General features: G+C 29.4%; 1 protein-coding gene across 4 annotated transcripts in view; it reads left to right on the top strand.

Moving 5' to 3' along the window:
* Positions 1-6,554, top strand: part of LOC107456699 (uncharacterized) — an 84,169-nt gene extending 77,615 nt beyond the window's left edge. For 3 of the 4 annotated variants that reach the window (XM_043055139.3, XM_043055134.3, XM_043055153.3), the window contains 3 exons: positions 548-568; positions 4,314-4,373; positions 5,965-6,554. In XM_043055139.3, coding sequence (XP_042911073.1) covers positions 548-568; positions 4,314-4,373; positions 5,965-6,285 — 402 coding nt within the window. In that variant the 3' untranslated portion in view covers positions 6,286-6,554. The remainder of the gene's footprint in view (positions 1-547; positions 569-4,313; positions 4,374-5,964) is intronic. The other variant, XM_087150193.1, reaches the window with a different exon arrangement.
* Positions 6,555-24,074: the final 17,520 nt, after the last annotated feature.

The raw sequence follows: 24,074 nt of genomic DNA on the forward strand, positions 1-24,074 counted from the left end.
ATTAAGCTCCTTTTTAATGTCTTAGACTATTGCTCTTCATTTTTAATTTTTATCAACTGAAAAGTCACAACTGAAGGAAAACTATGGTAGAAACTCAACGTTTTATAACCAAACTGAATCATGAGCACCATTATTTGGTCTCCAATGGCGAAATGGAGAATTGAAATTTGACTTTTCTTATTTTATTATTAATATAAATTACACAGATAAATATAGTTCACGCTATGTTATGCTAATTGGCTGAAAATTTTTGATTAAAGAATTTTGTATTTGGCTCGGTTCTTTACAACAAAAAAGATAAAATGTTTGCTTTTACTTCTCTATGTCCAAGTCACTAAAACTTATCTGTTTTATTTTTGTTGGATGCTATTGCATATAAAAATTATAAAGGAAATTTATATTTAAATTCCAAATGTATAAGCAATTTAAACTGAATATAAACTTGTTAAATGTATTAATTTTTTCGAGGTGTTCCCTTCTTTCCTATGTTGGGAAAATGTTTGTCAGTTGATTATTTATTTAATTTGTTTTCTTTCTTTATTTATAGTTGAAAGCCTGCGAAGGTTCTGTAAGTATACTTAACTCACTTATTTTTGATCAATATTATTAGATATTATTTTAATTCTTTTTTTAATGTTAAGCATTTAAATGTTAATTTAATCTTTATCTAATGCAAAATGAGTTAGTCTGCACAAATTTTTAGAAAAGAATTTTAAAATTAAAGGGATTTCATCCCGTGTCCTTTGTTAGTTTAAGACTTTTTTTCTGTTTCAAGGTATGATTTAGTATTATTAAAAGTTCAAAATAAGACAGTTGGTAGTTGCTAATTCTCATTAGCAATTGCAAATACCACTAAATTCCCGAATAACATTCTGTGCCCAGCAATTGTATTAAGTTTTTTCTTCTCGCTTACACAGTTGATAGCGTATTAAACAGGATATTTAAGGAAAAAGTTATGACATAAAATTGCTTACATTCTGAATAATTTTCAACAATAAGTGAATGAATAAACATACTTTTAGATTCGATCGTATAAGAGTGTTTTTTTTTCAAGAACACCTTTGACCACTTCGCTCTTTTGATCAAAACATTACTGTCGTACTTTCAAAAATAGCTAAAGAAAGGTCGAAGGTATCAGAAATTTAAATTCAGCATAATATGTATTTAATTTATTGACATATTTATACTTACTTATTTGTTAAATGCAATATAAAAGCCTAATTAAAGTGTGAAATTGATTTAAGCAAATATCAAGAAAACTTTAAGAAACGAACTTTAATATAGTAAGTCTAAATGGAAGCAGGCTAAAAGCAGCAAAAACCAAATTTGTCTTAGATAAAAAATTTAAATAGAAAGCTAGAAACCAAAAGCAAGCAAAAACGAAATTCTAAAGATATGTACCAAAGATAGCACTTCATTACTAAAAATAGCACTTCATTAGAGGACACACTGCCTGCTAACACACAGGAGCCTTTCTGTAGTCAGTGGCTAAACTAAAACCTGACTGTGCCCGAGGCCCCCTAATGGAAAAAAACTAAATAAGAAAATGAAATTAAAAATTCAAATATTGAAATGAAGATGAAAATTCAATGATACACAAAAAAACTTTTTTATGCCGGTTTTTGGTTTCTAATTTTTTATTTGAATTGTTTATGCAATATAAAAGCTTATATACCCAAAACGAAGCACACTGAGTAATAGGTAGAACATATAAGGAAAAAGCAGCACAAATATACATGCATGGATACAGAGAGGTTTGATCTCCCTACTTTTCACCACGATACCATGCAAAGAGACAAAAATTGAATTTATTTTCACTTCAATAATGGGAGTTTATTATGCTTACATATTGTCGTGATTTTTGACTGTAAGATTTTAAACTTAAAATGCATGAAATTGTACTTATTTAAAAAGATAGTTCAAGTGCTAATCGGTGGCAGCTATTTTTTTTAAATTTATTTATTTATTTTTTTCTTTTATACTTCTCACGTTGAATTTGAAGAAATTTTCCTATTTTGAATTCATAAACGCAATAACTTTTCTTTATGTTATTTACTTTTTAAACTCAAAACTCCAATATATAAATTTCAAAATCAATTTTGAAAGTGATAAAGAATGTGTAACATTATTTTTTTTTCCTTTTAATTGCTCATATCTCAATCAAATTTGGCTATTTTTTGAAAAACGGGAAAGTATTACAATTCTAAGACAAGCTTAAGTTTGAAATATTTATCCAAATACTGAAGAAAAGTGAATAAAATTGAATTATTCCATCAACTCGTGACCTGATTCTTGAAATTCATTCATTGGGTTATTGCTGTCTAAAATACTACTTCAACTTTATGAGTAACTTAAAGTTTAGTTTTCTAACTCAGTTTAGTCGTTGCTTTTGGCAACGAGAAGAGACAAATCCAGTTCTCTTTCCGGGGTTATGTTAGTCTTTTATTGATACACACATTGTAGAAAATTGCGTTGGACCGTGAGATGATTTTATTTATTTTGACATTGTTGTACAAAATATATTTTATATTGATTAACGTTATAAGAGTAATATTATTATACTATAGCTTTATTATTACACATCATCATTATTGCATACCATTATTGTTGCATATTCTTATTATTAATCTAATATTATATTTATTACCATATAATGTTTGAACTGTACAAAATAAGAACTAGTTAAATGAAAATACAACGTATTTTGTCAGCATAGCACGGATGTATTTTTTTATCGAAGCATCTAAAGAAAAACAAAACAACATAAAATGGTTGCGGCTGTTTATTGAATTTCAGCTAAACAAAACATCAAGCGAGAAATTGGGGCATTTTTACGTTTCATGGAATAAACTGAAAAAGCGAGCATCTGTTTTAAAATGTCTGATTCTCTTATTTAAAACATGCACATGTAATAAATATGTTTTCGATCTCATAATTATTCTTAATAAGTGCATCTGTTATAATTCATCCGTTACTATCTGACTCATCTGTGCAGAGTAAAGAATCCATTTAAAATTTATGAGATTTCAGACTGAGTTTGAAGATAATAATATTTAAAACTTAAAAAAAAAACTGATCTCCTGCAGTTTTACGTTTTAGCAAATATATGGTCAGCCTGTAAAATAAGCAGCATTGCCCATAAAATAAAAATTGCTACGTAAAAGTCCATCGTAGAAAATTGGACATTGTCCATAAAGGAACACAAAAGAAGTATACACATGCATTTTTTTAAGTAATTGGACACCCTCCGTGAAATAAATTATTTTAATGTACGTGGTCCGCATTTGGCACCGACCACCTTTACTTCCCACACAAGGTGACTCCCATTGATCTGAAGTTGAATGAGCTTCAAGTTCCGTTCCTCAGGATCGAACCCTGTGAAATGTTTGAACTTCACTATTATTTTTACGTTTAAACTTATTCCGCAACTAAGAATAAGAAAGTTGCTCTTTCAAAGAAGGATCACGTTGAAAACCTTTACTTAAAAGTTGTTAAAACGTATTTCCAATTTTACTACAATTTGCAGGATATTAATGCGGTATAATTTGTCATCAAAAAATGTCTTGATGAATCTAATTTTTTTAAGCAGCAAACACTAAAAATAGAAAATCGTTAAAGGATTTCAAGGATGCGCTTTTTTAGAATCTTTATCTGTTTTTTTTTCTTAACTTCAGGTTTTCTTTCTATTAAAATAGGATAGATAAAAAAAAATTTGTTTGGATTACAAATTCTCTTATAGCTGTAATAAGGTGTGTTCAGCTAATATTTCTAACATACGTTCTACTCAAATTATGAACGCAAATTTTTCGTATAAATTCATCAAAAGAAGTATGCTGATATGAATGATGACATGAATATATATATATATATATATATGTTCTACTTTTTTCTAAAATTATATGAGTCAAAAATCCAAAAGTTTAAAAAAAAAAGTGTTTTCTTTAAGGAATTGCATATTTGTAACTAATTTCGTATCTTAATTAATAGTTAGCATTAATTAATTAGCATATTTGTGGTTACTTTTGAAACTTATTAAGTTTGACATATTGAAAAATCTTAAAGTGAAAATCTAATTATTTGAATGAAATCTATCCAGGCTGATATTTTTTTTTTGCGCTGCATATAGTAAACTAAAGCATAAAAATATCTAAGAATGAAATTAAGAAATACATTAACATAATGTATTGTTTTATACAACTAATACAACTACCTAACTACTGCCGTAATATATGACTTATGATTGTGAATTCTGATAAGATTATTTACATAGAATTTGATATTACTTACATTGAATTTGATGCTTTATGTTCTAGGAATCAGCACCAAATAAGTTTACCTTTACACAGGCACAATGTATGGAAGTAAACTGCGGTGTAAGTTTTCCTTGTCATTATTATTTGACTAACAACATATAACTCGATCCACACTTTATAATAAAACATAGGCCTCCAATTAAAAGCCGTCTTAGTGTTTAGATACCACTGAGGAACAATGATTTTTCGGTTGCATGAGATTTTTCAAATAGAACTTAAATTTCGTATCGAAGTCAAATCTGCAATCGGTTTCTGTCTCCAAGCTATGTTTTAAAGAAAGTTACATTATTTATTTCAAATTATGCTACCATTTTATTCAAATTATTTTACCAGTATGTTACATCTAGGCACGGTCGCACATCCAAGAGTTCCTTCGCCTAGACATAAGTATAGACTACTCTTGCCACGAAATCTAATACATACTAGTCTGGCTCAAAATACAGTATAGTTTTAAAAACTCACCACGGAATTAAATAATGGGTCGTTGAATCAGGCAAAAATGAGATCACCAATCGGTATCCAAGCAGTGCTGTTGGGTACTCTTTCTCCCTAAAGCATTACAATAATGGACAGCAGATCACAAATTAGTAATCATTTATGGTTACAATGGGTTCCTATGTAATTCTTAATATTTGTAAGGAGCCCTTGCTCCCTAAAAAGTTTGTTCCAATATTTTTAAGACGCTGTTTATAAAGTTACTTGATTAAAAACTTCATCAGCTTCAAAAATATACAAATTGGAAGCAACAGTCGATGTGTCTCAAGAGCTCAAAAACAGACGTCTATTTTCAAGACTTTCCAGACGCGATGGAGAGTCAACAAAAGTTATTTGAAATATAAGCGTGAAGCTATAAAAGAAAATTGGAAAATAAAGGTGAGAAGCAAATCTAGAAAAATTTCAGTAGCGAGAAAAAGAATATAAAAACAGAACAAGAAAAACCTCAGTGGCCGAGAGGGGCAAATCAGAGTAAAATGTATTTTCACATCTTATGGCATTCTAACAGCATTCATGTAAATAAAACAAGACTCCAAACTCCATCAAGATGAGTTGGCGTTACATTGTCGAAATTGAATTTATGTCCAAGATTCCAACAATGTGCAGCAATTGATGATTTCTCGTATTCTTGTTAACTGAAATATCTATCGTGTTCCTCTAAATTTTAAAGAGCGTCAAGTTTCTCCGATGTTGTGAAGTTTCCTAGTTATATGTTTATGAAGCGAATACAATTTCTAATCAAGTGTCGCTTAAGTTTCGTGGGATTATTTAATTACTCTTTATAATAATTTGGATTAATTTAATTTCTTCATCTGATTTTAAATATATCTTGTCTGCTTCATTCAAAAGAACGCGCTATTGTTCTCTACTTTGAATACTTTTAGCTATTCAGTGCAAAAAATGTGAGGCGAAGGAATATATTATTTTTTTCTCCGAACCAACTAGGATGTGAATTAAAAAAATTTAATCTTCTTTCCCTTTATTAAAGTTCAAAATCTGTTATAAATATCTTTAAAATTTTCAGTCACCAAGCAAAATAATTTTATAGACTTTTGGGAGGTATTATAAACAAAAATTGAATCCTTTTTGTTTCGAATTCTATGAATGTCCAAAGGATATATTCATAAGAAATAATTATTTTTCATTTTAATTACAGATAAATTATCCAGTAGATGGAAATATCGCTTCAGTTCGAGTTAGAAGGCAAATTTCTAGACAATCTAAACCTCAAAAGAGTGAAGTGAATTACGTCGATGGAAATTCAACCCAAAATTCAGAAGAAGAGAAAAGTGCATATGAAGAGATAAATCCACTGGTTTCTAGGAAAGGTTTCCGATTAATAAATTTACAAAAACAAGTTACCCCACCCCCTGCCCAATACAATAACTTACCATTACGGGCAAGCAATGCTATTAAAACTCTTTCTGGTACAAAGATTTTTTTCTTGGTATCTAAGGATACGCCAGTTTCAGAGTAATCTGATGCTCGCCCTCATTTTCATAAGCTTCCGAGAACCAAACACAATGACTGTTAGAGTTTTGTATTACTAATCTTAATGTAAGTTCAGAAATATTAAGTAGTTTCTTAGGAAGATATATAATAAAACTTGCTATTTGTAGTTCTTTTACACCTTCTTCTATGGTGATCAGAGGGTTAGATCAATTTTTCTTCGGTGATAGTGGTGTAGTTACCCGAATGTATGTAAAATGTTGTTGGAATGTACGAAATAAAATGTATTTGTAGAAATCCTTGATTTTATTTATTCTCAAATAATTCGCATTACTGAAATATAAACAGTTTAAGCGCAAAGTATAAAGGACCATTGTTAAAATTGGCAACTGTACAAACTATTTATCAACTAAAAATGCAGGTTTTGTGGTACGAATTCTATGAAATTAAATTCTAAACATTGTTCCATGCAGCGTTAAATTTTAGCCTCATTTCCAGTTCGATATTTGATGATGTAAACAATAATGATTTTTACGATATCCATTACCTAAATACTCGTATATAGTTTAATAAGAATTTTCATCGTTTTTAAAGTGTCTTTTGCAATTCCAAAAGTTTTATTACACTTAACTTCTATAAGATTTGACATCCTAACTATTTATATCGTAAAACATTTACTGCAGAATTGCGAAGTTTATAAATTCATTTTAAAGATTGGTACAAGTAAAAATATGTGTGTGCTGAAAATTTGAGTTTCATGGTGAATATTTGCTAAATTGGTTCTTAAAATATCCCTTATATCGTCACAAATTCAGTCAGTGTTTACGCAAGGTAAGCATGGCATGTGTTACCTGTTGTTAGAATGAAAATAAAATTTCAAATATAGAGTGCACAGTTCCATTTTAAAGAAAGTAAAAAAAAATTACTGTTAATATTATACAAACATTCGTATAAATTCCAATTTTTATAAGAATTTAAAATATTTAGATTTCAATTAAGCACATACATGATGTCCTAAAACTCTTGGAACATAAGTTAAGGGATGATAGAAGACAACTAGACAAGCGGAAATCACCATACGATCCATTGTGGAAACGCTAAGCTAAAATCAAGAACACGAAACACGCTGCGATACGAAATGATGGGAATTAGGTACCTGCCGCTACCTGTGGTTAGAACGAAAATAACATTTCAGATATAGAATCCATGGTACCAATTTAAAAATAGTAAAATAATTTTTTTTACTGTTAATATTATACGAACACTTGAATAAATTCCTATTTTTATAAAAATTTAAAAAATTTAGATTTTAATTAAGCGCATACATGATATCCCAAAACTCTTTTTACTTAAATTAAAGGATGATAAAAGGCAACTAGACAAGCAGAAGTCACCATACATCCATAGTCGAAATGCTAAGCTAAACGCAAGAGCATCAAACACGATGAGTTACGAAATGATGGGAAATAAGACAGACATATATGGAATGAAAAAAAAAGATGAAAGTAAGAAAAACATTTTATTCAACAAAAGGAAATTAAATAAAACTAAGACCCCCATCACAGCGACTGTTCAAAATTAAGATCGATAACATTAATGCAAACCTCACACTGTAGAAGCAGTACCGCCGTTCATTGGGTGAAAACAGCAGGAATCTCTCTTACGGTGATAGCAGCTGTGGATATATGAGCAGCAAAATCTTCAGCTGAATCTCTGGAATCATCGTCGTAGATGAGGTTCTTCATATGACCCCAGAAGAAAAAGTCCAGTCAAAGTACTAGAGTCTGTGCCCTCCAGCGCGTTACGACTTGCATTCGGAGCATGGATTGTATGGTGATTTGGGCAAGTCATGCTGTCTTATATTGTAGTATTATTCTTAATCGATAATGAATCGATTAAGCAAGATGATTATAAATAATTTCTTCTATGTTGGATGGCAACAGTCTGGATGAAAAATAGAACAGCTATGGTGAATAAATATTTGCTAACCTTCTGAATAAGTCTATCTTGTATTAAAGTGATAAAACAACACTTCAGTGGTGACCCGAACGTGATTGTGACAAGGTCTGGAAGACATGTACACTTTTCAGCAAAACTGGTAACTTATGTTTGTTATTAACATTATTAACTAAGCAAGGTTGTTTAGTATAAAATATTATTTATCAATGATGTAAATAGTGTAATATTCAAATTTTTATGTGAAATATTATGTCGTTACAGAGTAAAATTCTCTGTCGCTGGGGGGATAGTCTGTAGTGTTATTCTTAATCGATAATGAATCTATAAAGCAAGATGATTATAAATCATTTCTTGTATGTTGGATGGCAACAGTCTGGATAAAAAATAGAACAGCTATGGTGAATAAATGTTTGCTAACCTTCTAAATAAGTCTATCTTGTATTAAAGTGATAAAACAACACTTCAATATCACCCCCTAACGTAAGTACCAAGAGTTTTGGGACGTCCTATATAGAATCATTTATATACAATTACTATTTGATTATAGGTTTTATTGCCATTTAGTTTTTTTTTTAATTGCTCAATCTTTTTTTCGTAATCAAAGCAGAGATGCCAAGTGTTCCGGACACGCCAAAATAATTAAAAAAGCGGTAAATAACTACAGAGTAAATTTTTCAAATATTTTAATATTTTTGCTTAGCTTTTAAAAGGTATAGCTTGATATAAGAAGGATAAAGTGGTGAATTATGTAAGCCTACGAATTATTTAGAAATTGTGGTGGATAAAAATCTACTAAATTGAATTTATTAAACCAAGAATCGCAATTGGTAAACTACCACTTTAAAATATATATTTACTGTCCGAAGCAAGTTGGTAACTCTGATAGAGGCGTAGTTTAATCCATTCAATAGATCATTTTAACTAAAATCAACTGCCATTAAGAATTTTAAATATTTTTTTTCTCACAAACTTAAAAAGTAGTTAGTCAAACTACGTTTCCCCATCTAATCAATCATCACATGCAAATGATTGCAAATTATTTCGAAACAAACTGAGTTTAATTGAATCAGGAAAATGTCTTCCTCTATATAAACAGCTTTTTCCATCGCCAATAAATCCATTAAATAAAGTGGCATTGAGTAATCATTATTAAAATATATTTCACATAAGCAACAGATTGATCAGTATTTTATTTTATTTTTGTCATCAGTTGAGCAGATTCTTATCGGAGCATAAATATTCAAAACTTTTTTAATGAACTGTTTATACATTCTCGTTTTTTTCAATTAGCTAAGCATATTATTTCGCGAGAGTACTTCATAAATAATTTTGATTAAATAAAAAAAATCTCCCATGTTTTTCTTTTTTAAGAACAGTAATTAATCTTTTTACAGCTCATTTATTTCATAAAAAGTTTTCCCTGAGAAAATATGATGTAATATAAATTTAATTTTAATCATGAAATGGCACTTTCGTCGAAGTTGAAAAAAAAAAGATTTGTTGATGATACATTTAAATATCGTAGAAAGCTGCATGCTCAGCACAAATAAAATTTGACAAATTGCGTATAGTTGTTTTGATGCTGTGCACAAGTTTCATTTAATGTTTAGAAAACTAAAATGAAAAAAAAGCTATATATAGAGAGAGCATAATCACGTTACAACGCAAACGCAAAGTAATCGTGCAACAATTAACCTAGTGAAAAGCGGTTGAACTAGTCAAAACAGAGCAGGCAAAAAAGGGGTTAAGAGGAGAAGAGGAAGAAAAAAAAGGAAATAAATGGCAATAATCAGAAATGAAATGGATTCAAAGAAACAATGCTTTCCAAGGAACTGGAAAAAATTGAATTTTATACTTTCTTTTTATTTCAGTTAAGAATATAGAAGACTTTAATTCCCCCAATATTATAGATTCTTAGAAAAATAAGTTTAGCAAGAAGAGCAGTATTAAATGATTTTTACATAAACAGGGATGAGATTCTTCCGCGAATTCGCGGATTTCCGCTTTTTCTCAGATTTTTCCATTTTTCCCGCTAAATTCCGCCGAAATTTTTTTTTGCGCAAGTTAAAATATTTTATGAGGAATTTAATTTTCCGCGGAGCGAAATTATTGAAGTCCTCATTCCTCCCTCTGAAGTTTCTCTAAAAATCATTTCCTTGGGATAAAACTGGTTGACTTTTATACAGGGATGAGATTTTCTTCGGTTTTTTCTCTCGAATTTCAGCCTTTTTATCAAAAACTCAGATTCTCTAAAAGTTTCGTTTTATTTATTTATTTATTTATAAATATCCCGTTTTTTTTAAAAAAATTCAGTCGTTGAAGTCAAATTATTATATTTATTTACGATTTTCAAAGAAAAACTGAAAATTCAAACTACGTCCTAGCTGCTAATCCTTCCGCATGTTTACTTATATTAGCTATTTTCTCCGATTTCACGCGCAGAAAATAAGATTTTCCGTATTTTTTATCCGTCGGCCGGATAGCTCGTATTTTCGTAATTTAGACGTCGCTGCTTCTTGTATTCTGGAGAGAAAGCAAACAAAAAAAGCGAAAAAAAATAGAGGTGGAATTGTGGTGAAAATACTTATTTGCTCATTCAATTAATCTTGTAAATTTTTATTTATTGTGTAAACAAAAAACAATTCAAACAATCCTTTTAGAAATCCCAAGTCCCGACTCTGCAAATATCTCGATTTTTATTCACGCAATTTTAATATCAATCATCGATTTTCGTATTTACCTGATTTAAAAGTTGCGCATTGCAATTCTTATTTACGCTTTTTAAATATCGTGCATTATGACTCGTATTTACGAGATTTAAAAATCTAATATGTAGCAACCCGAGCTTAAAATCCAATGTCGTGATTCGTTTTTGCGGTTGTAATATCGCGCGATTTTAAAATTATGCATCTTGATCTAAAAATTACGCATCATGATTTGTATTTCCTCATTTTTTAAATCCGATGTAGAGTTTTATATGCACGTGATTTAAAAGCCTCATATCGGGATTTATAATCACATGGATTACAAGTTTAAACAAAAATTAGACAAAAAAGTGCGATTATATATATATATATATATATATATATATATATATATATATATATATATATATATATATATATATATATATATATATATATATATATATATATATATATATATATATATATATATATATATATATATATATATATATATATATATATATATATATATATTCTTGGATTTCCTCTTTTTTACTTTCTGACTACTCTCATCCCTGCATAAAGAAAACTTATAGTATTTATTGAACACTCAAAAATTGAGTTTATACTTTTTTTTGCCTTTGGCGAGAAATGTTAAATTAGATTAATTAGATTAAGTTTTAACTTCCGTCAACTAATATGTCAAACATAAGAATGAAGAAAAATTTTCTGCATAAAATTATTTATCTAGAACAAAAGTTTCATATTTCAACTATATTTTGGAAACCTTGCTTCTAAAAGAGCATTGAAATGCGAGAAAGGAAGACTCTTATCACTCTATCCCCCATTTACAAAGTTTAAGCGTAAACATTGCAATCTATATTCAGAATTGTGAATTCCACAGTGAACTGATTGCATGACGCAGCTCCCAGCAAATGACCTAAGTCATGTATCATTGGCTGCGGTGAGTATGCGGTGACCACTTTAAGAGTCCACGAAGCGACCAAAGACATTGGTATCAGTCCTCAGTAAACTGCTCTACCGTAAAATGCATGACTTCTTGCGCAGATCGTCGGGCTACCAATGCGTCTACTACTACTGCTCTGAAATGTAAGGTAATCCCTTTTTAGCAGCAATGGCCCATATTTGGTGCAGAATCATAATTTGGTCATGTATCTAATCGGTAAAACTTTTATTTTTCAAAGATGACAGTATTAGGAATATATAAAACAGCTTACGTTTTACAATATTTTTCTTTCTAAACTCGCAACAGACAAGCATAAACCTCTTATATAAAGTCTGTTCTCTTAAGAGGAGTTGGTAGGGGATGAAAAAATAATGCTAAAACTATCCTTTTTCGATATATTTTTTTCTATGCAACTACTTATGATATCACCTTGAAATTTTTGGGGAATAGAGATGAGATACCAGTTGGAGAATAGAGATGGCATACCAGTTTGAGGATGCCAGTTGTATGCTGTGATAATGTTTTAGCGTCAACAGGAATACTTTTTGAGATATGGAAGATTTTGGCTCAAAAATTATGAAATTTTTAATACATTAAAACTTTTCAGTTCACAATTTAAAAAAAAACATTTCTGCGAAGGATATGTTTAAACAGTGTAATCATGTATATGTAAATAGTATGTAAAAAATACTGAAGCAATATCTTGTTTAGAAGCTGAGAAAAGGAACATTGAAAAAATTTAATTTTTATCACTACTGGTATATGCCCTAGTGACTCCCCTTAAGATTTTCTTTTTTAAGAACAATATGTAAATTGACAAAAAGAAGGTAATCGATATCGGTTTCAACAGAACTGCATCAAATAGAAATTTTAGGATATTTCACTGAATTTAATTTAGCCAACAGCACGACTTTTTCTATTGTAGCTTTGGGTAGTAAAAAAGTAATCCTCTTTTCAATTTAAAGTGCTCCATGTTGAAATGCAGGTCGACAGATCACTTTATATTTTTAGATCCTGCAGCGATAATAGTGATTTTTTCCATAAGCAGGTGCTCCGAGTCAAAAAGACTCTAATATAAGCTAACATATTTCTTAGAATATGCATGATAAAATGCTTTTTCTTTTCAGAATATAACATATTTCTAAGTTCTAAGCGTTTTATTATACCCTTCCTAAGAGATTCTTCTTTTTTTATGAAATAAGCTGAAATATATTATTTGATCAATGTCGTATTAATTTTTTTTTCATGTCGTAATTTAGTTATTACTCAATGAAGAAATGCAAGTTATAATAGAATTTTACTTTTATTAAAATAATATTACCTATATAGTTATATGAGTGCAGAAAACATGGTTCAGTTGAGAAAAAAATTTATTTTTCAATATCAGCTAAGCTTTAGAAAGTTTAAAAAAAGGTATCAGAAAAATAAACATAACAAAAGTATGCATAATGAATTTTCTGTAGGATTTACACATCTCCATTTGTCTGACACCTTTTACAGTAGTTCACTTTAATTTTGTTATTCTTAATTAGTACTTTTCTTGATCATTGTTCTCGTATTTAAATTGTTGAGTTTACTTATTGTCCATGTATTTATATTAGTCATATTCTCGCTCTTGCATACATTGCCTATAAAATATGAATTGATTTCCAATTAATATATATAGATAAATATATTGAGGTTATGTCAATAAAAAATATTCATGAAATGTCCCAACAAGAGTGCCACCATACCATAAGAGTGACACCATACCGAGTACAAAAGAATTTACCACCATAAATACTTAATTGGAATTTATAAGAAGATAGTGCTATTTCAGAATAAGTTTTTTAGTATTCTTTAAGTTGATTTTTCTCAAATTCTGCATTTTAGAGTAATAACACTGTTCTTACAGCGGTGCGATATATATATATATATATATATATATATATATATATATATATATATATATATATATATATATATATATATATATATATATATATGCTAATAAAAGTGTCTGTTTGAAGTCGACAATTTTAACCATTATGATTAGCACTTCTGTACTTTTGACTCAGTGTGCTTTTATGAACTATTTTCAAAGCTGATGTTTGGAGCAGCAAACCCTTTTTTGACGCTGTACGAAAAGTGTTGTTATAAATTAGATTACTATTTAATAAAAATATTCATTTGAACTAGTAATTTCACATGGAAATCCAAAACTTTTAAAGCAGTGGTGGCTCAGGGGATGCAGATCTCGCCTCTGAGTTAATTGACTAGGTTTCGAATCCCAGCGATGGCTGGTTGATACGAATTCTGCACCCAGCTCACACCGAGCACTGTGCTGACAAAAAGTATCCTCAGCAGTGGACCATGGGTTAGAGCCCCCTTGCTCTCAAGCTTTCTGCAAGAGGATTTCGGGGTTTTCCTCTCCAAGCAGCAAAAATTATGGTTAGTTTCTTTAAAATTCCTCCACAAAAGCTGCTTTGCTCTAATGCTCAATCCAAAAGTTCCTTTGTCTTCCAGATTGGGTTCGAAATTAAAAAGCCACGGAGTGGAACATTGATAGTTGTAAACTCAAACATTGGATCTTCTGTTCAACGATGGTTATAAAAGTATAAAACATGTCTTCAAAAGCAGTTGTAGCTCAAAGAATAGAGCGTTCGCCTTCCAATGAGGTGACCCATGTTCTTACCTCAGCAATAGCTAGTTGATACGACTTCTGCTCCCTGCTTGCACTGACCACAGTACTGACGTAAAATATCCTTAGTTGTAGACGGGTCATGGATTAGAATCCCTGTATCTTCAAGATAATCCAAAGAAGATTTCGGGGTTTTCCTCTCCATATAAAGCAAAAACGTGATAGTCTCATCAAAAACCCACCACTAAGATTAATTTGCCTCCAATGCTTGATGCAAGAGTTCGCTTGTCTTTTGGGTTGGGTTCAAAATTACAAGCCTACAGAGTTGAACATTGGTAATTGTAAACTCAGAATTGGGTTAGCTGTTCAACACCGGTAATAAAATATGTCTGAAAGAGACAGAAACAATGAATATCTTTGACGAACATGATTATAATTTTCACTATTGACTAATCTTTAACAAAATGTTATAACATTATAGTTGTCACCTAGCATCACATTATTAATATTAAAGAATAAAATTCAATTCAACTATGCGAGAAAATTTATTCCCAATAAATCACTTATTAAATATACAATAATTGTGGGCAGTTTAATAAAATATCAGAAGACATATTCTAACAGAAGCATAAGCAGATAATATTTCCTCTTGAGCAATAATGTAGAGAGTCAATCATTTTTTCTTCTCCCCAACAACTCAACTTCTTTGAAGCCTAGTCGTAGATAATCAAGTATGACAAACTTCCCCTTGTGACTGTAAGTTTTTATATTACTTTATTGTCTATATGAAGATGATGAAAGCCATCACAAATGATTAAACAAAGAGCATTTGCTTAGATATTTATAGATAGGGAATTCTTATATATATGCTTTATAGATATTTCATATGAGCTACACATTTGTTTGCCAACTGAGATAAGAAATCCCAGTTTTTCTTTCATTTTTATAAACATAAACTGGGAAACCTAATCATTGTGTTTCCTAACCTAACTTAACCAAATCATATTGAATGAAGTGGGATCATGTCTATTTACGAACGTGTATTTTCTTCATAAACAAGCAAAATTTATGCATAACAAACAAGATTATAGCTATATAGCCCCATATAAAGACTGCTATAGAGATCTTTTTGGGGAAAACTCCACTATATGTAGGCAATAGGATGTTTTACAAGGAATAGTATCATACAATGGGAACAAAGTATGGCCAAAACTACCAGAAAATGGTAAAACTTACCGTGTTTCTTGCCCTTTGAAAACTCCAAAAACCTCGGTAATTATTGCCGAAAAGCTAAGGTAAGGATTTTTATTAAAATTAACAATAAAATATAGCTTTATAATATGTTATAAAATTTGATAAATGTGGAAAAGTTTGGTAGTTCTATTATGTTACCTTGAAGCATGGCATAAAAACCATTTCTTTATTTAAATTTACTTTTCAGTTTTGTATTTTTAATTTTATGTGTGGTAACAAGAACTAAAATTTTGAAAATCAGAATTATCGTTAAATCGTTGTGAATTCAAATGAAAAATTACGAAAGGAATAGTTTAAATATGGTATATTTAGGTTTTATTAACCAGAATTATGTTGTTATTTTTATGAGAAATTTCATTACCATACAGTAAATTTCACCAGAATTTTTTTCTCCGTATTTTATTGTGCAATTTCGTCTTTTCTTAAGGGTGTTTTTCGAAGTTCTGGTTTAGCATGAAGAATGCTTCTTAGAAATATATATGCTGTTTTAATCGATGTTTTGAAGTTGTAACATTTGTTTCTGAAGGTTTAGATGAGTTTTGCCTAACGTAGCCACTGTCATCTTTGTTAATTTGAAAAACGGTACAAAATTAAATATGACCAAAATCTATAGTTTTGAAAAAAATGAAAAGAGTTTGTTATATAGTGCTTATGCATTTAAAATATTATCAGAAAGCTGCATTATCTAGACTCCTAACGAAACTCTTAAAACTTTAGATTTGTTGAATATTTTATTTTAAGAACTAGGAGAATTTATATTTTTTCAACAGTTTTCCGCGGGAAAAAAACCTTTTTTTTAAAAAATATCCAAGCTGTTTGTTTTAAAGAGTATACAATTATTTACGAAAAGACGTTAAAATGGTAAATTTAGTTTAAAATTATAAGTTTGCTCTTAATGTAAGTCCCTTAAAACTGTGGCATTTTGTATTTTACTTGGCAAAAAATACACTTAATAGCTTTCTCAGTAGCTAGTCACAACAATTGAATATAAAAATATGTCAACAATGATGCACTTAAAAAATAGCGATGAAATGTTTAACAATGGTGATGATTTTTACCTGTTCTAACAATGTTAATGAATAATATCCATTGTTAGAATGATTATGTTCCGAAAATAAATATCATTCTTGATTGAACTGCTATAAAAGAGGTTTGATTAAGTGCTTTGATATATTTCAAAATGCCTTTTGGTGTAAAAAAGTGGATAAGAAAGCAAATGTAAGTCAACTTATTACGTACATGCTTAATCAGTTATTAGGATGTTAGTTTGTATTAAAGTTTCATAAATATTGTTACTTTTGCAACTTTAGGAGTCTTATGAGTGCTTAGTACCTATTAAAGTTAAGAATATTTGCTCTACAATATAAAATCTGTGATTAGGATATACAGTTATCTTTTTTTTTCTACTAAAAGTAAAGTATTAAAATTATTTTTATTTATAGTAAAATATGTTTGGCGATTATTTGATTAAATAATGATAATAAAATTTTCGAATCTAGAGCCTCTTGATTTGGCGATAATTTTCGTTCAAATTTGCTGATGCCCTTTTTTTGGTTACCATGATATTCTTTGCTGTTTTTGCTTTCACTGACATTTGTGTAACCGCAACATTAGTTTAGCGGTGATTGGTTCTTGGTGTAATTTCGTATATTGTGGCTTATTTTGAAATCACCAAATGTAAGATGATCCTGAGTAGTAAATTAAAACCATAACGACTGCGAATTTTGATATATATATAAATACTAGCTCGAATCGAAACTTATACAGTAAAATTATTTACAATATAGAGTAAAATTATTTACAATATACTTCTGATTATATTTCCGAACTCTCACCAATTCAGCAATATATTACTTGATAAGAAAAAGAACATAATATTAGGTGCTAATATAAGTCTATAACATTATATTTAGCAGCAGTATCGTAATATAGGTCATCTCTTAATTCTAAAGTAAGGCAATCTAAATGAAATTTACAATGATGTATAATTCAAATAAAGATAATAGATTGGTATAATAGAAGGTAAAAGCCCGTGAAAGTTCATTTTCATTTTCCTCTTAGAGTCAACGTCAAGAGATCTGGCGTCAAAAAGTATGGCTATTTGAAGGAAGATGGAGTAGTTGAGAAAAAGAAGGGAAAACCCTTCAATCACAAATCATATTTTAAAGATGTTGTCTTGGACAACTATGATGTGATTAAACCATTCGTTGGTAGAATCGGCTCAGAATATTTGGATCTCAATTTGGCTCAGGTAATTTGATGTTGCTTACACGCATCATTTATGCTTATTTTATTTGTAAGTTAACACGCTGAATGCCATGGGTGTCACCGGTGACCGATTAATAAAAACACACAATTCTAGTAAGTTTTTAATTTTTTTGCATTATTATCGTTACGAAAATGGTTTGAAGAAATTAATACACTATAGAACACACAAAAGTAATTCTATTTATATACACAGAGATGCCAACTTGCTCCGGACAGAGAATAAATATTTTCAAGTGGTAGTTCATTAATTGTAATTCTTGGTTTAATAAATTCAATTTAGTAGGTTTTCATCCATCACTATTTCTAAAGAATTCGTAGGATTATATGATTCACCACTTTTTTCTGATATGCCATGCTAAACCTTTTAATAAAACTAGCAAAATCTGTCTAATTTGCATAGTTAGTTTGTAGTTATTTACCGTTTTGTCAGACGGGCAAGCCATGTAAAATTAGCGTAGCATTCAATGTGATAAATTTTATTTCCAGAATCTATTTTTGATTATGCAAATAAATAGTATCTGCATTTTTGTTAAGCTATTTATATGTATGCATGTGACCAACTATCGTTAAGCTAGCAGGAACTGTACCTTAACTTTTTAGTTTCGGTACTAAAAAAGTTTAAAATCTCACCGTGTATTTCTTGATATATATAATTTCGAATAAGTGATGAATAGATGACTTTCTAAAAGTATTTGTATTGCATCGTACTAAGAAATATTCACACTTTTTAATTTATTTTATTCATAAAATGGTATTCCCTTTAAGATAAACTTTAGTACAACATAACATATAATTTTCATCATTTTTCTCCAAAAAATCTATCAAAAAGGAAAAAATCCTAGATTTTTCTTCTTCAACACCAAATTACTTGTTGTTACATTTAAGCATTACCTGGTATTTCCGTTTTCACGAGAAGCGTATAAGTATTTAGGATTTTTTTTTATGTAAGTGTTTATTTTTTACGTAAGTTTTCATTTTGTATATAAAAATCCCTTGGAATTCATTTTCAGCAATCAGAAGTTCTGTTGTGCTTCTTGCAATTCTAAACTTTGAGTTATGGAATCATCAGTTGAAGATAGTTGTAGAGTAAAAACCTAGAGTTAACCTTCATGTAACTTTTATCAGAGGATTTTCCTCGAGTTACTCTAGGTTTAAATCTGTGGGGTGTTCTACCCAGGCACCAAAACTAACATTAGCTTCTGGTGTAGTGAAAAAGATAGAAAGTTCTTTTGTTCTACTTAGTGTATAATAACCGCCATCTTGTTTATTATACTGTACCAATAAAACTTATGTTTGAAGCAAGATATTATACTCATAGGAATAAGTAAAATTACTTTTATGATTTTAAGATACAATAATATTAAATACAGGATGTGTGCATGTAATGCTCTATTATTAGTAATAAAGTCTTTAAAGAATGCTAAAGTGTCCATTTCCAAACTTTAAACAGACCAAAAGGTGAAGAAAATCAATATCCTTTCAAAAGATACAAAAGAAAAAAAATATTTTTTGCGATTTAAAGATTGAATTCTATTGAAATTTTAATTTAAATCGAAAAAATTAAATTCTATATTGAATTGTTATTTAGGTTGAATTAATTAAATTAAAAATTCAATTTTAAACTGATTTTTTATTATTTTTTTAAATTAACATAGATCTACTACTAACGGAATTTAAATTTTTGTTACTATCAGAGAATATGAAAATGTTATATGCTGTTACATTTTGTTTTGTTTTTACCTTTTGCTGCAGAACTTTTTTCATTTAAGCCATTTCATTACATTCTTAATATACGATTTGTGAATTGATGTTCAACAAATTTATTTTATTATTCACTTTCCCACAGCCAGAAAATCTTGATGCTGCATTCTCCAGTGATCCTAATGAAGCTGGCAATTCTGAGATCAAAAATGATCCAAATAATTGTCAGAATTAAATTGTTCATACTTTGAACATTTATACTTTCTTGACATTTTCAACAGAAATGTGAAGGATTTGACGTATAATTTGATGAGCCCTTGATGGATGAACTCTTTTATTGAAATTGAAAACTTACCTGACTAGTTCATTCAAACTCAAAACATTTGAGAGACTATTGACTATTGTGAAATATGAGCCATTGAAATTGTGGAATTGTTTTTGAAACTTCTCTAGAAATTTACGCAAAAACTTAATGAATTTGAACAACTCATTAACATTGTGATATGAGCCCCTAAAAAGGATGGACTCACTGTTTTCGAAACTGAAAACTCACCCGACTATGTCATAAGAACCCAAATATTTCGAATGACTCACGAATATTGTGTGATATGAGCCCCTAAAAAGGATGAACTCACTGTTTTCGAAACTGAAAACTCACCCGACTATGTCATAAAACCTAAATATTTTGAATGACTCGCGAATATTGTGTGATATGATCCCTTAAAAAGGATAGACTCACTGATTTCGAAATTGAAAACTCTCCCAAGTATGTCGTAAACGCCCAAATATTTTGAATGACTCAAGAATATTGTGTGATATGAGCCCCTAAAAAGGATGAACTCACTGTTTTCGAAACTTGAAACTCTCCCGACTATGTCATAAAATCTCAAATCTTTTGAATGACTCACGAATATTGTGTGATATGAGCCCTTAAAAAGGACGGACTCAATGTTTTCGAAACTGAAAACTCACCCGACTATATCGTAAAATTCTCAAAGATTGTGAACGAATCATGACTATTCTGAGATGCGAGTCGTTGAAAGGACGGACTTTCTGTTTTTGAAACTTAAATTCTCAACATTTCGAAAAGCTGTACCTGATTTCTTAAATAATAATTATAAAAAAAAATTTAAAAAAAATAAAAACAAAAAAAAACAAAAGATAATGTTTTGTTATTGATCTGCTTTTTGTAATGCTTCATGTAACACAAAATCGTACTGTTTTGCTCAGAGATACTTTTAAGGTACAAAAATCTCTTTAATATTTTATACAAGGTTAAATTCCCAAAATCGTTTCCTTAAAATGCTATAAAAACAATTGTAACCCTTATAAGTATATTAGCATTTTGAGGATTAACTCATTTAAACACAGTCCACAAACTGATGTCATGTCTGTTGTCATAAATTTTTCATATTTTTCGAACTACATAATTGAAATTTGTGTATAATACATATGGTACAGTCCGCAAAAAAAAAAAGATATCACCCTGAATAACTTTTGTTCTAATGATCGGATTTTCACGATCTAAGCGTCGATCTTAATGGTTCCCGGGTGTGACCTCAAATATGCTAATTAATTAGTGCTAACTATTAATTAAGTTACGGAATCAGACACAAAAACGTACTTTCTCTGAATAAACATGTTTTTTTTTTTACATATTTGGATTTCTAAGCTTCAAAATATAGGGGGTAGCCGCAATCTGGGAAATATGGTCCCCATAGTTTGGTCAGGAGAGCGATCCAAAGTTTGGACCCCTTAATGTTAATTTCACTTTTTACGTTTTTAGTCATATTTTCAAAACTAATGAAGCAATTTGAAGAAAATTGCGCCCACTCATAAAACTCATTTACCCAAAGATAATTTCATGAAAAAAATAATTTTTAGTAATTATTAATTATTTTTTATTATTTAATTAAATTGAGGATGAAAAAATTTTGAATTATAAGGTATGAATTTTTTTATACCATAATAATCTACATATTTTTCAATACAAAAATCTAAAGTTTCAACTGTTTTTATTTATTAGAAGCTGAAAAAAATTAAAATTAATTATTTTTGAAAAAATAATTTGGCGACAATAAAAAAATGATTAAATGGGGCGATTAATATTAAAATGTGATAAACTTGCAAGGAACTTGACTTCTCGCGCGTAGTGTAAAATTTCATTCATATTTTTTTCGCTAATAATCGTTTGCTAATCCTTTTATTTTTATTTCTTTCAAACTATAAAATACGATGTTTCTTTTTAGTCATTTAATAATTTATTTGTAATTTAGTAAAGAAATTATAAATAAAGCAATTTGAATAAAAAACACTTTATTCAACGAATGTCTAGTTTTATAAAGGCGTGCTTCTGATAGAATATGATTATGCACCAGATTGTGCTTACTTAATGTGATTATTTTTTAATTTTTGATTTTCTTTTTCAATAACTGATACAATTTCAATAATATACATACGTATGCATAGATTTGGAATAATATATTTATCAATTTCTTGAATATATATTTTATAATTATTAATACGAATGCGTAGTCAACATTTTTAATCATCTTAAAACTTCGCCCGGTGGCTGAGCGGTAGCGCTTCGCGCTGTCGTTCCTCGGGCCGGGCAAGGCTGACTCAGCCTTTCATCCCTTCAGTGGGTCGATAAATAAGTACCAAGCATGATTGGGAACTAAACACTGGGGGTTCCGCGTTCGGCTGACCACCTGAACGGAACATCTGCTCCTGCACCCCAGAGCCCTAGGTCCAGAAAACTGAGATGGGCACAGTAGGCCTTGGCCCTCCATGGGCTGTCGTGCAGCTGAGTTTAGAGTAGAGTTTTTTAAAACTTCTTTACATCTTATATATCGCCTTAATCTTAAAATAAATTTGTAAATTACCTGTCTGTGCGTGTTTCGCAGAATTATTTTTCTAACTTTTTTATTGAATTTTAATGCAATTTCTTTTAAATTCTATTATGTATATTTTTGTCCAATAATATATTAATCAATCGTTTAAGTACTTTAATTTATGTTTTTCTTTAAAATAAAATTACTTCTTAAATTATTGCTAAGTTCTTAATGAAAGAAAACTTAGAATTATTGCCAGCTATCTGAGAATTAAATCTTGTTAAGAAATTAAAAATATTCTACTGATCACACACAATATCATTCGAAGCAGAACAGCTGACTATTTACTAAAAATACTATTGTTTACGAAAAATGAAGATAAATTATTAATTTTATTTTTTTTTTATTGCTTCTTATTTATTCGAGTAATGAAAAGTAAATGCGTATGTGCGCACAGGGGAAAAATTTAACAGATTGTTTTGTTTTTTAAATGAACAAAAAAACTATGGGCATGCAATTTTAATTCAACATTCAAAGAAAATCTTGTGTGCTAACCCTTTTGTCTTAAAAAGTTGAAAATATTTGCTTTAAAAGTTGTTTGTATGATTTCTCAACTTTTGCACAGTTCAAAAAAATATTGCTATATCAGGAAAATGTTTGATATGCCTCGTTTTGTTAAACAACTACTAAAATAAAAAATTGTAAAAAGATTAGAAAAACGTGCTATTTTTAGAATCATCATCTCAAAAATTGTTCTTTTACTCCATCTGACTTTCTTCTTCTTAAATAACTTATAATCATAGTTTTAACACACGTTTTGAAGAAATTATGTAAACAAATTCCTAATATTTCGTAATAAAAAAACAAGAATATTAATGATTTATTTATACAGTGAAACCTGCCAAGTTGACCACACTTGTAAGTTTTACATCTGAATAAGTTGACCTCAATTATCAAGAACGGAAATTTTCCTACATAATAAAGAAGCAAAACCTTTGTAACTTCACCACCTGTCTATCTTGTATGTTGACCACTGAAATAAGTTAATTTTGTCTAGGAGTATTATGAAATTCTATTCTAAAACCCTCATAAGTTGACCAGAAAAAAAAAATTCAGAAAAGTTTCTGTCATTTTGTAATGTATGTTAATATTTCACTTGTTTGGTGAAATAGTGTAAAAAGCTAATCTAAACCCTTTTGTGAGTTGACCATCTGGGGAAACTGTAGGGACTCAGCTTTTGACCATTCATTGAAAACAGGTGTGTTAGTTGAAAAGTTGCTCTTCCAGTTGCAATAGTGAGCAAATAGGCTTATATGTGTAGTAATAACAGAATAAATTTTGAAGTGTTAAAATAATTTTGTTTTGTTAAAGTTTTCAATGTTTTCGTGTTCTGATATTTTAAGAAATTATTTTTATTAAACACTTCACATGCATAACTAACAAAATAATTTTTTTTAAAAAGTTAGTTAAATATTAAAATTATTTCTGTGTAACAAATTGAAGTTCGTTTAGGTTTAAACACATTTC

This window comes from Parasteatoda tepidariorum, chromosome 8 (assembly GCF_982258835.1).
Source record: "Parasteatoda tepidariorum strain Cologne lab strain chromosome 8, Ptep-v5.0, whole genome shotgun sequence".
In the NCBI taxonomy this organism is placed as follows: Eukaryota; Metazoa; Arthropoda; class Arachnida; order Araneae; family Theridiidae; genus Parasteatoda; species Parasteatoda tepidariorum.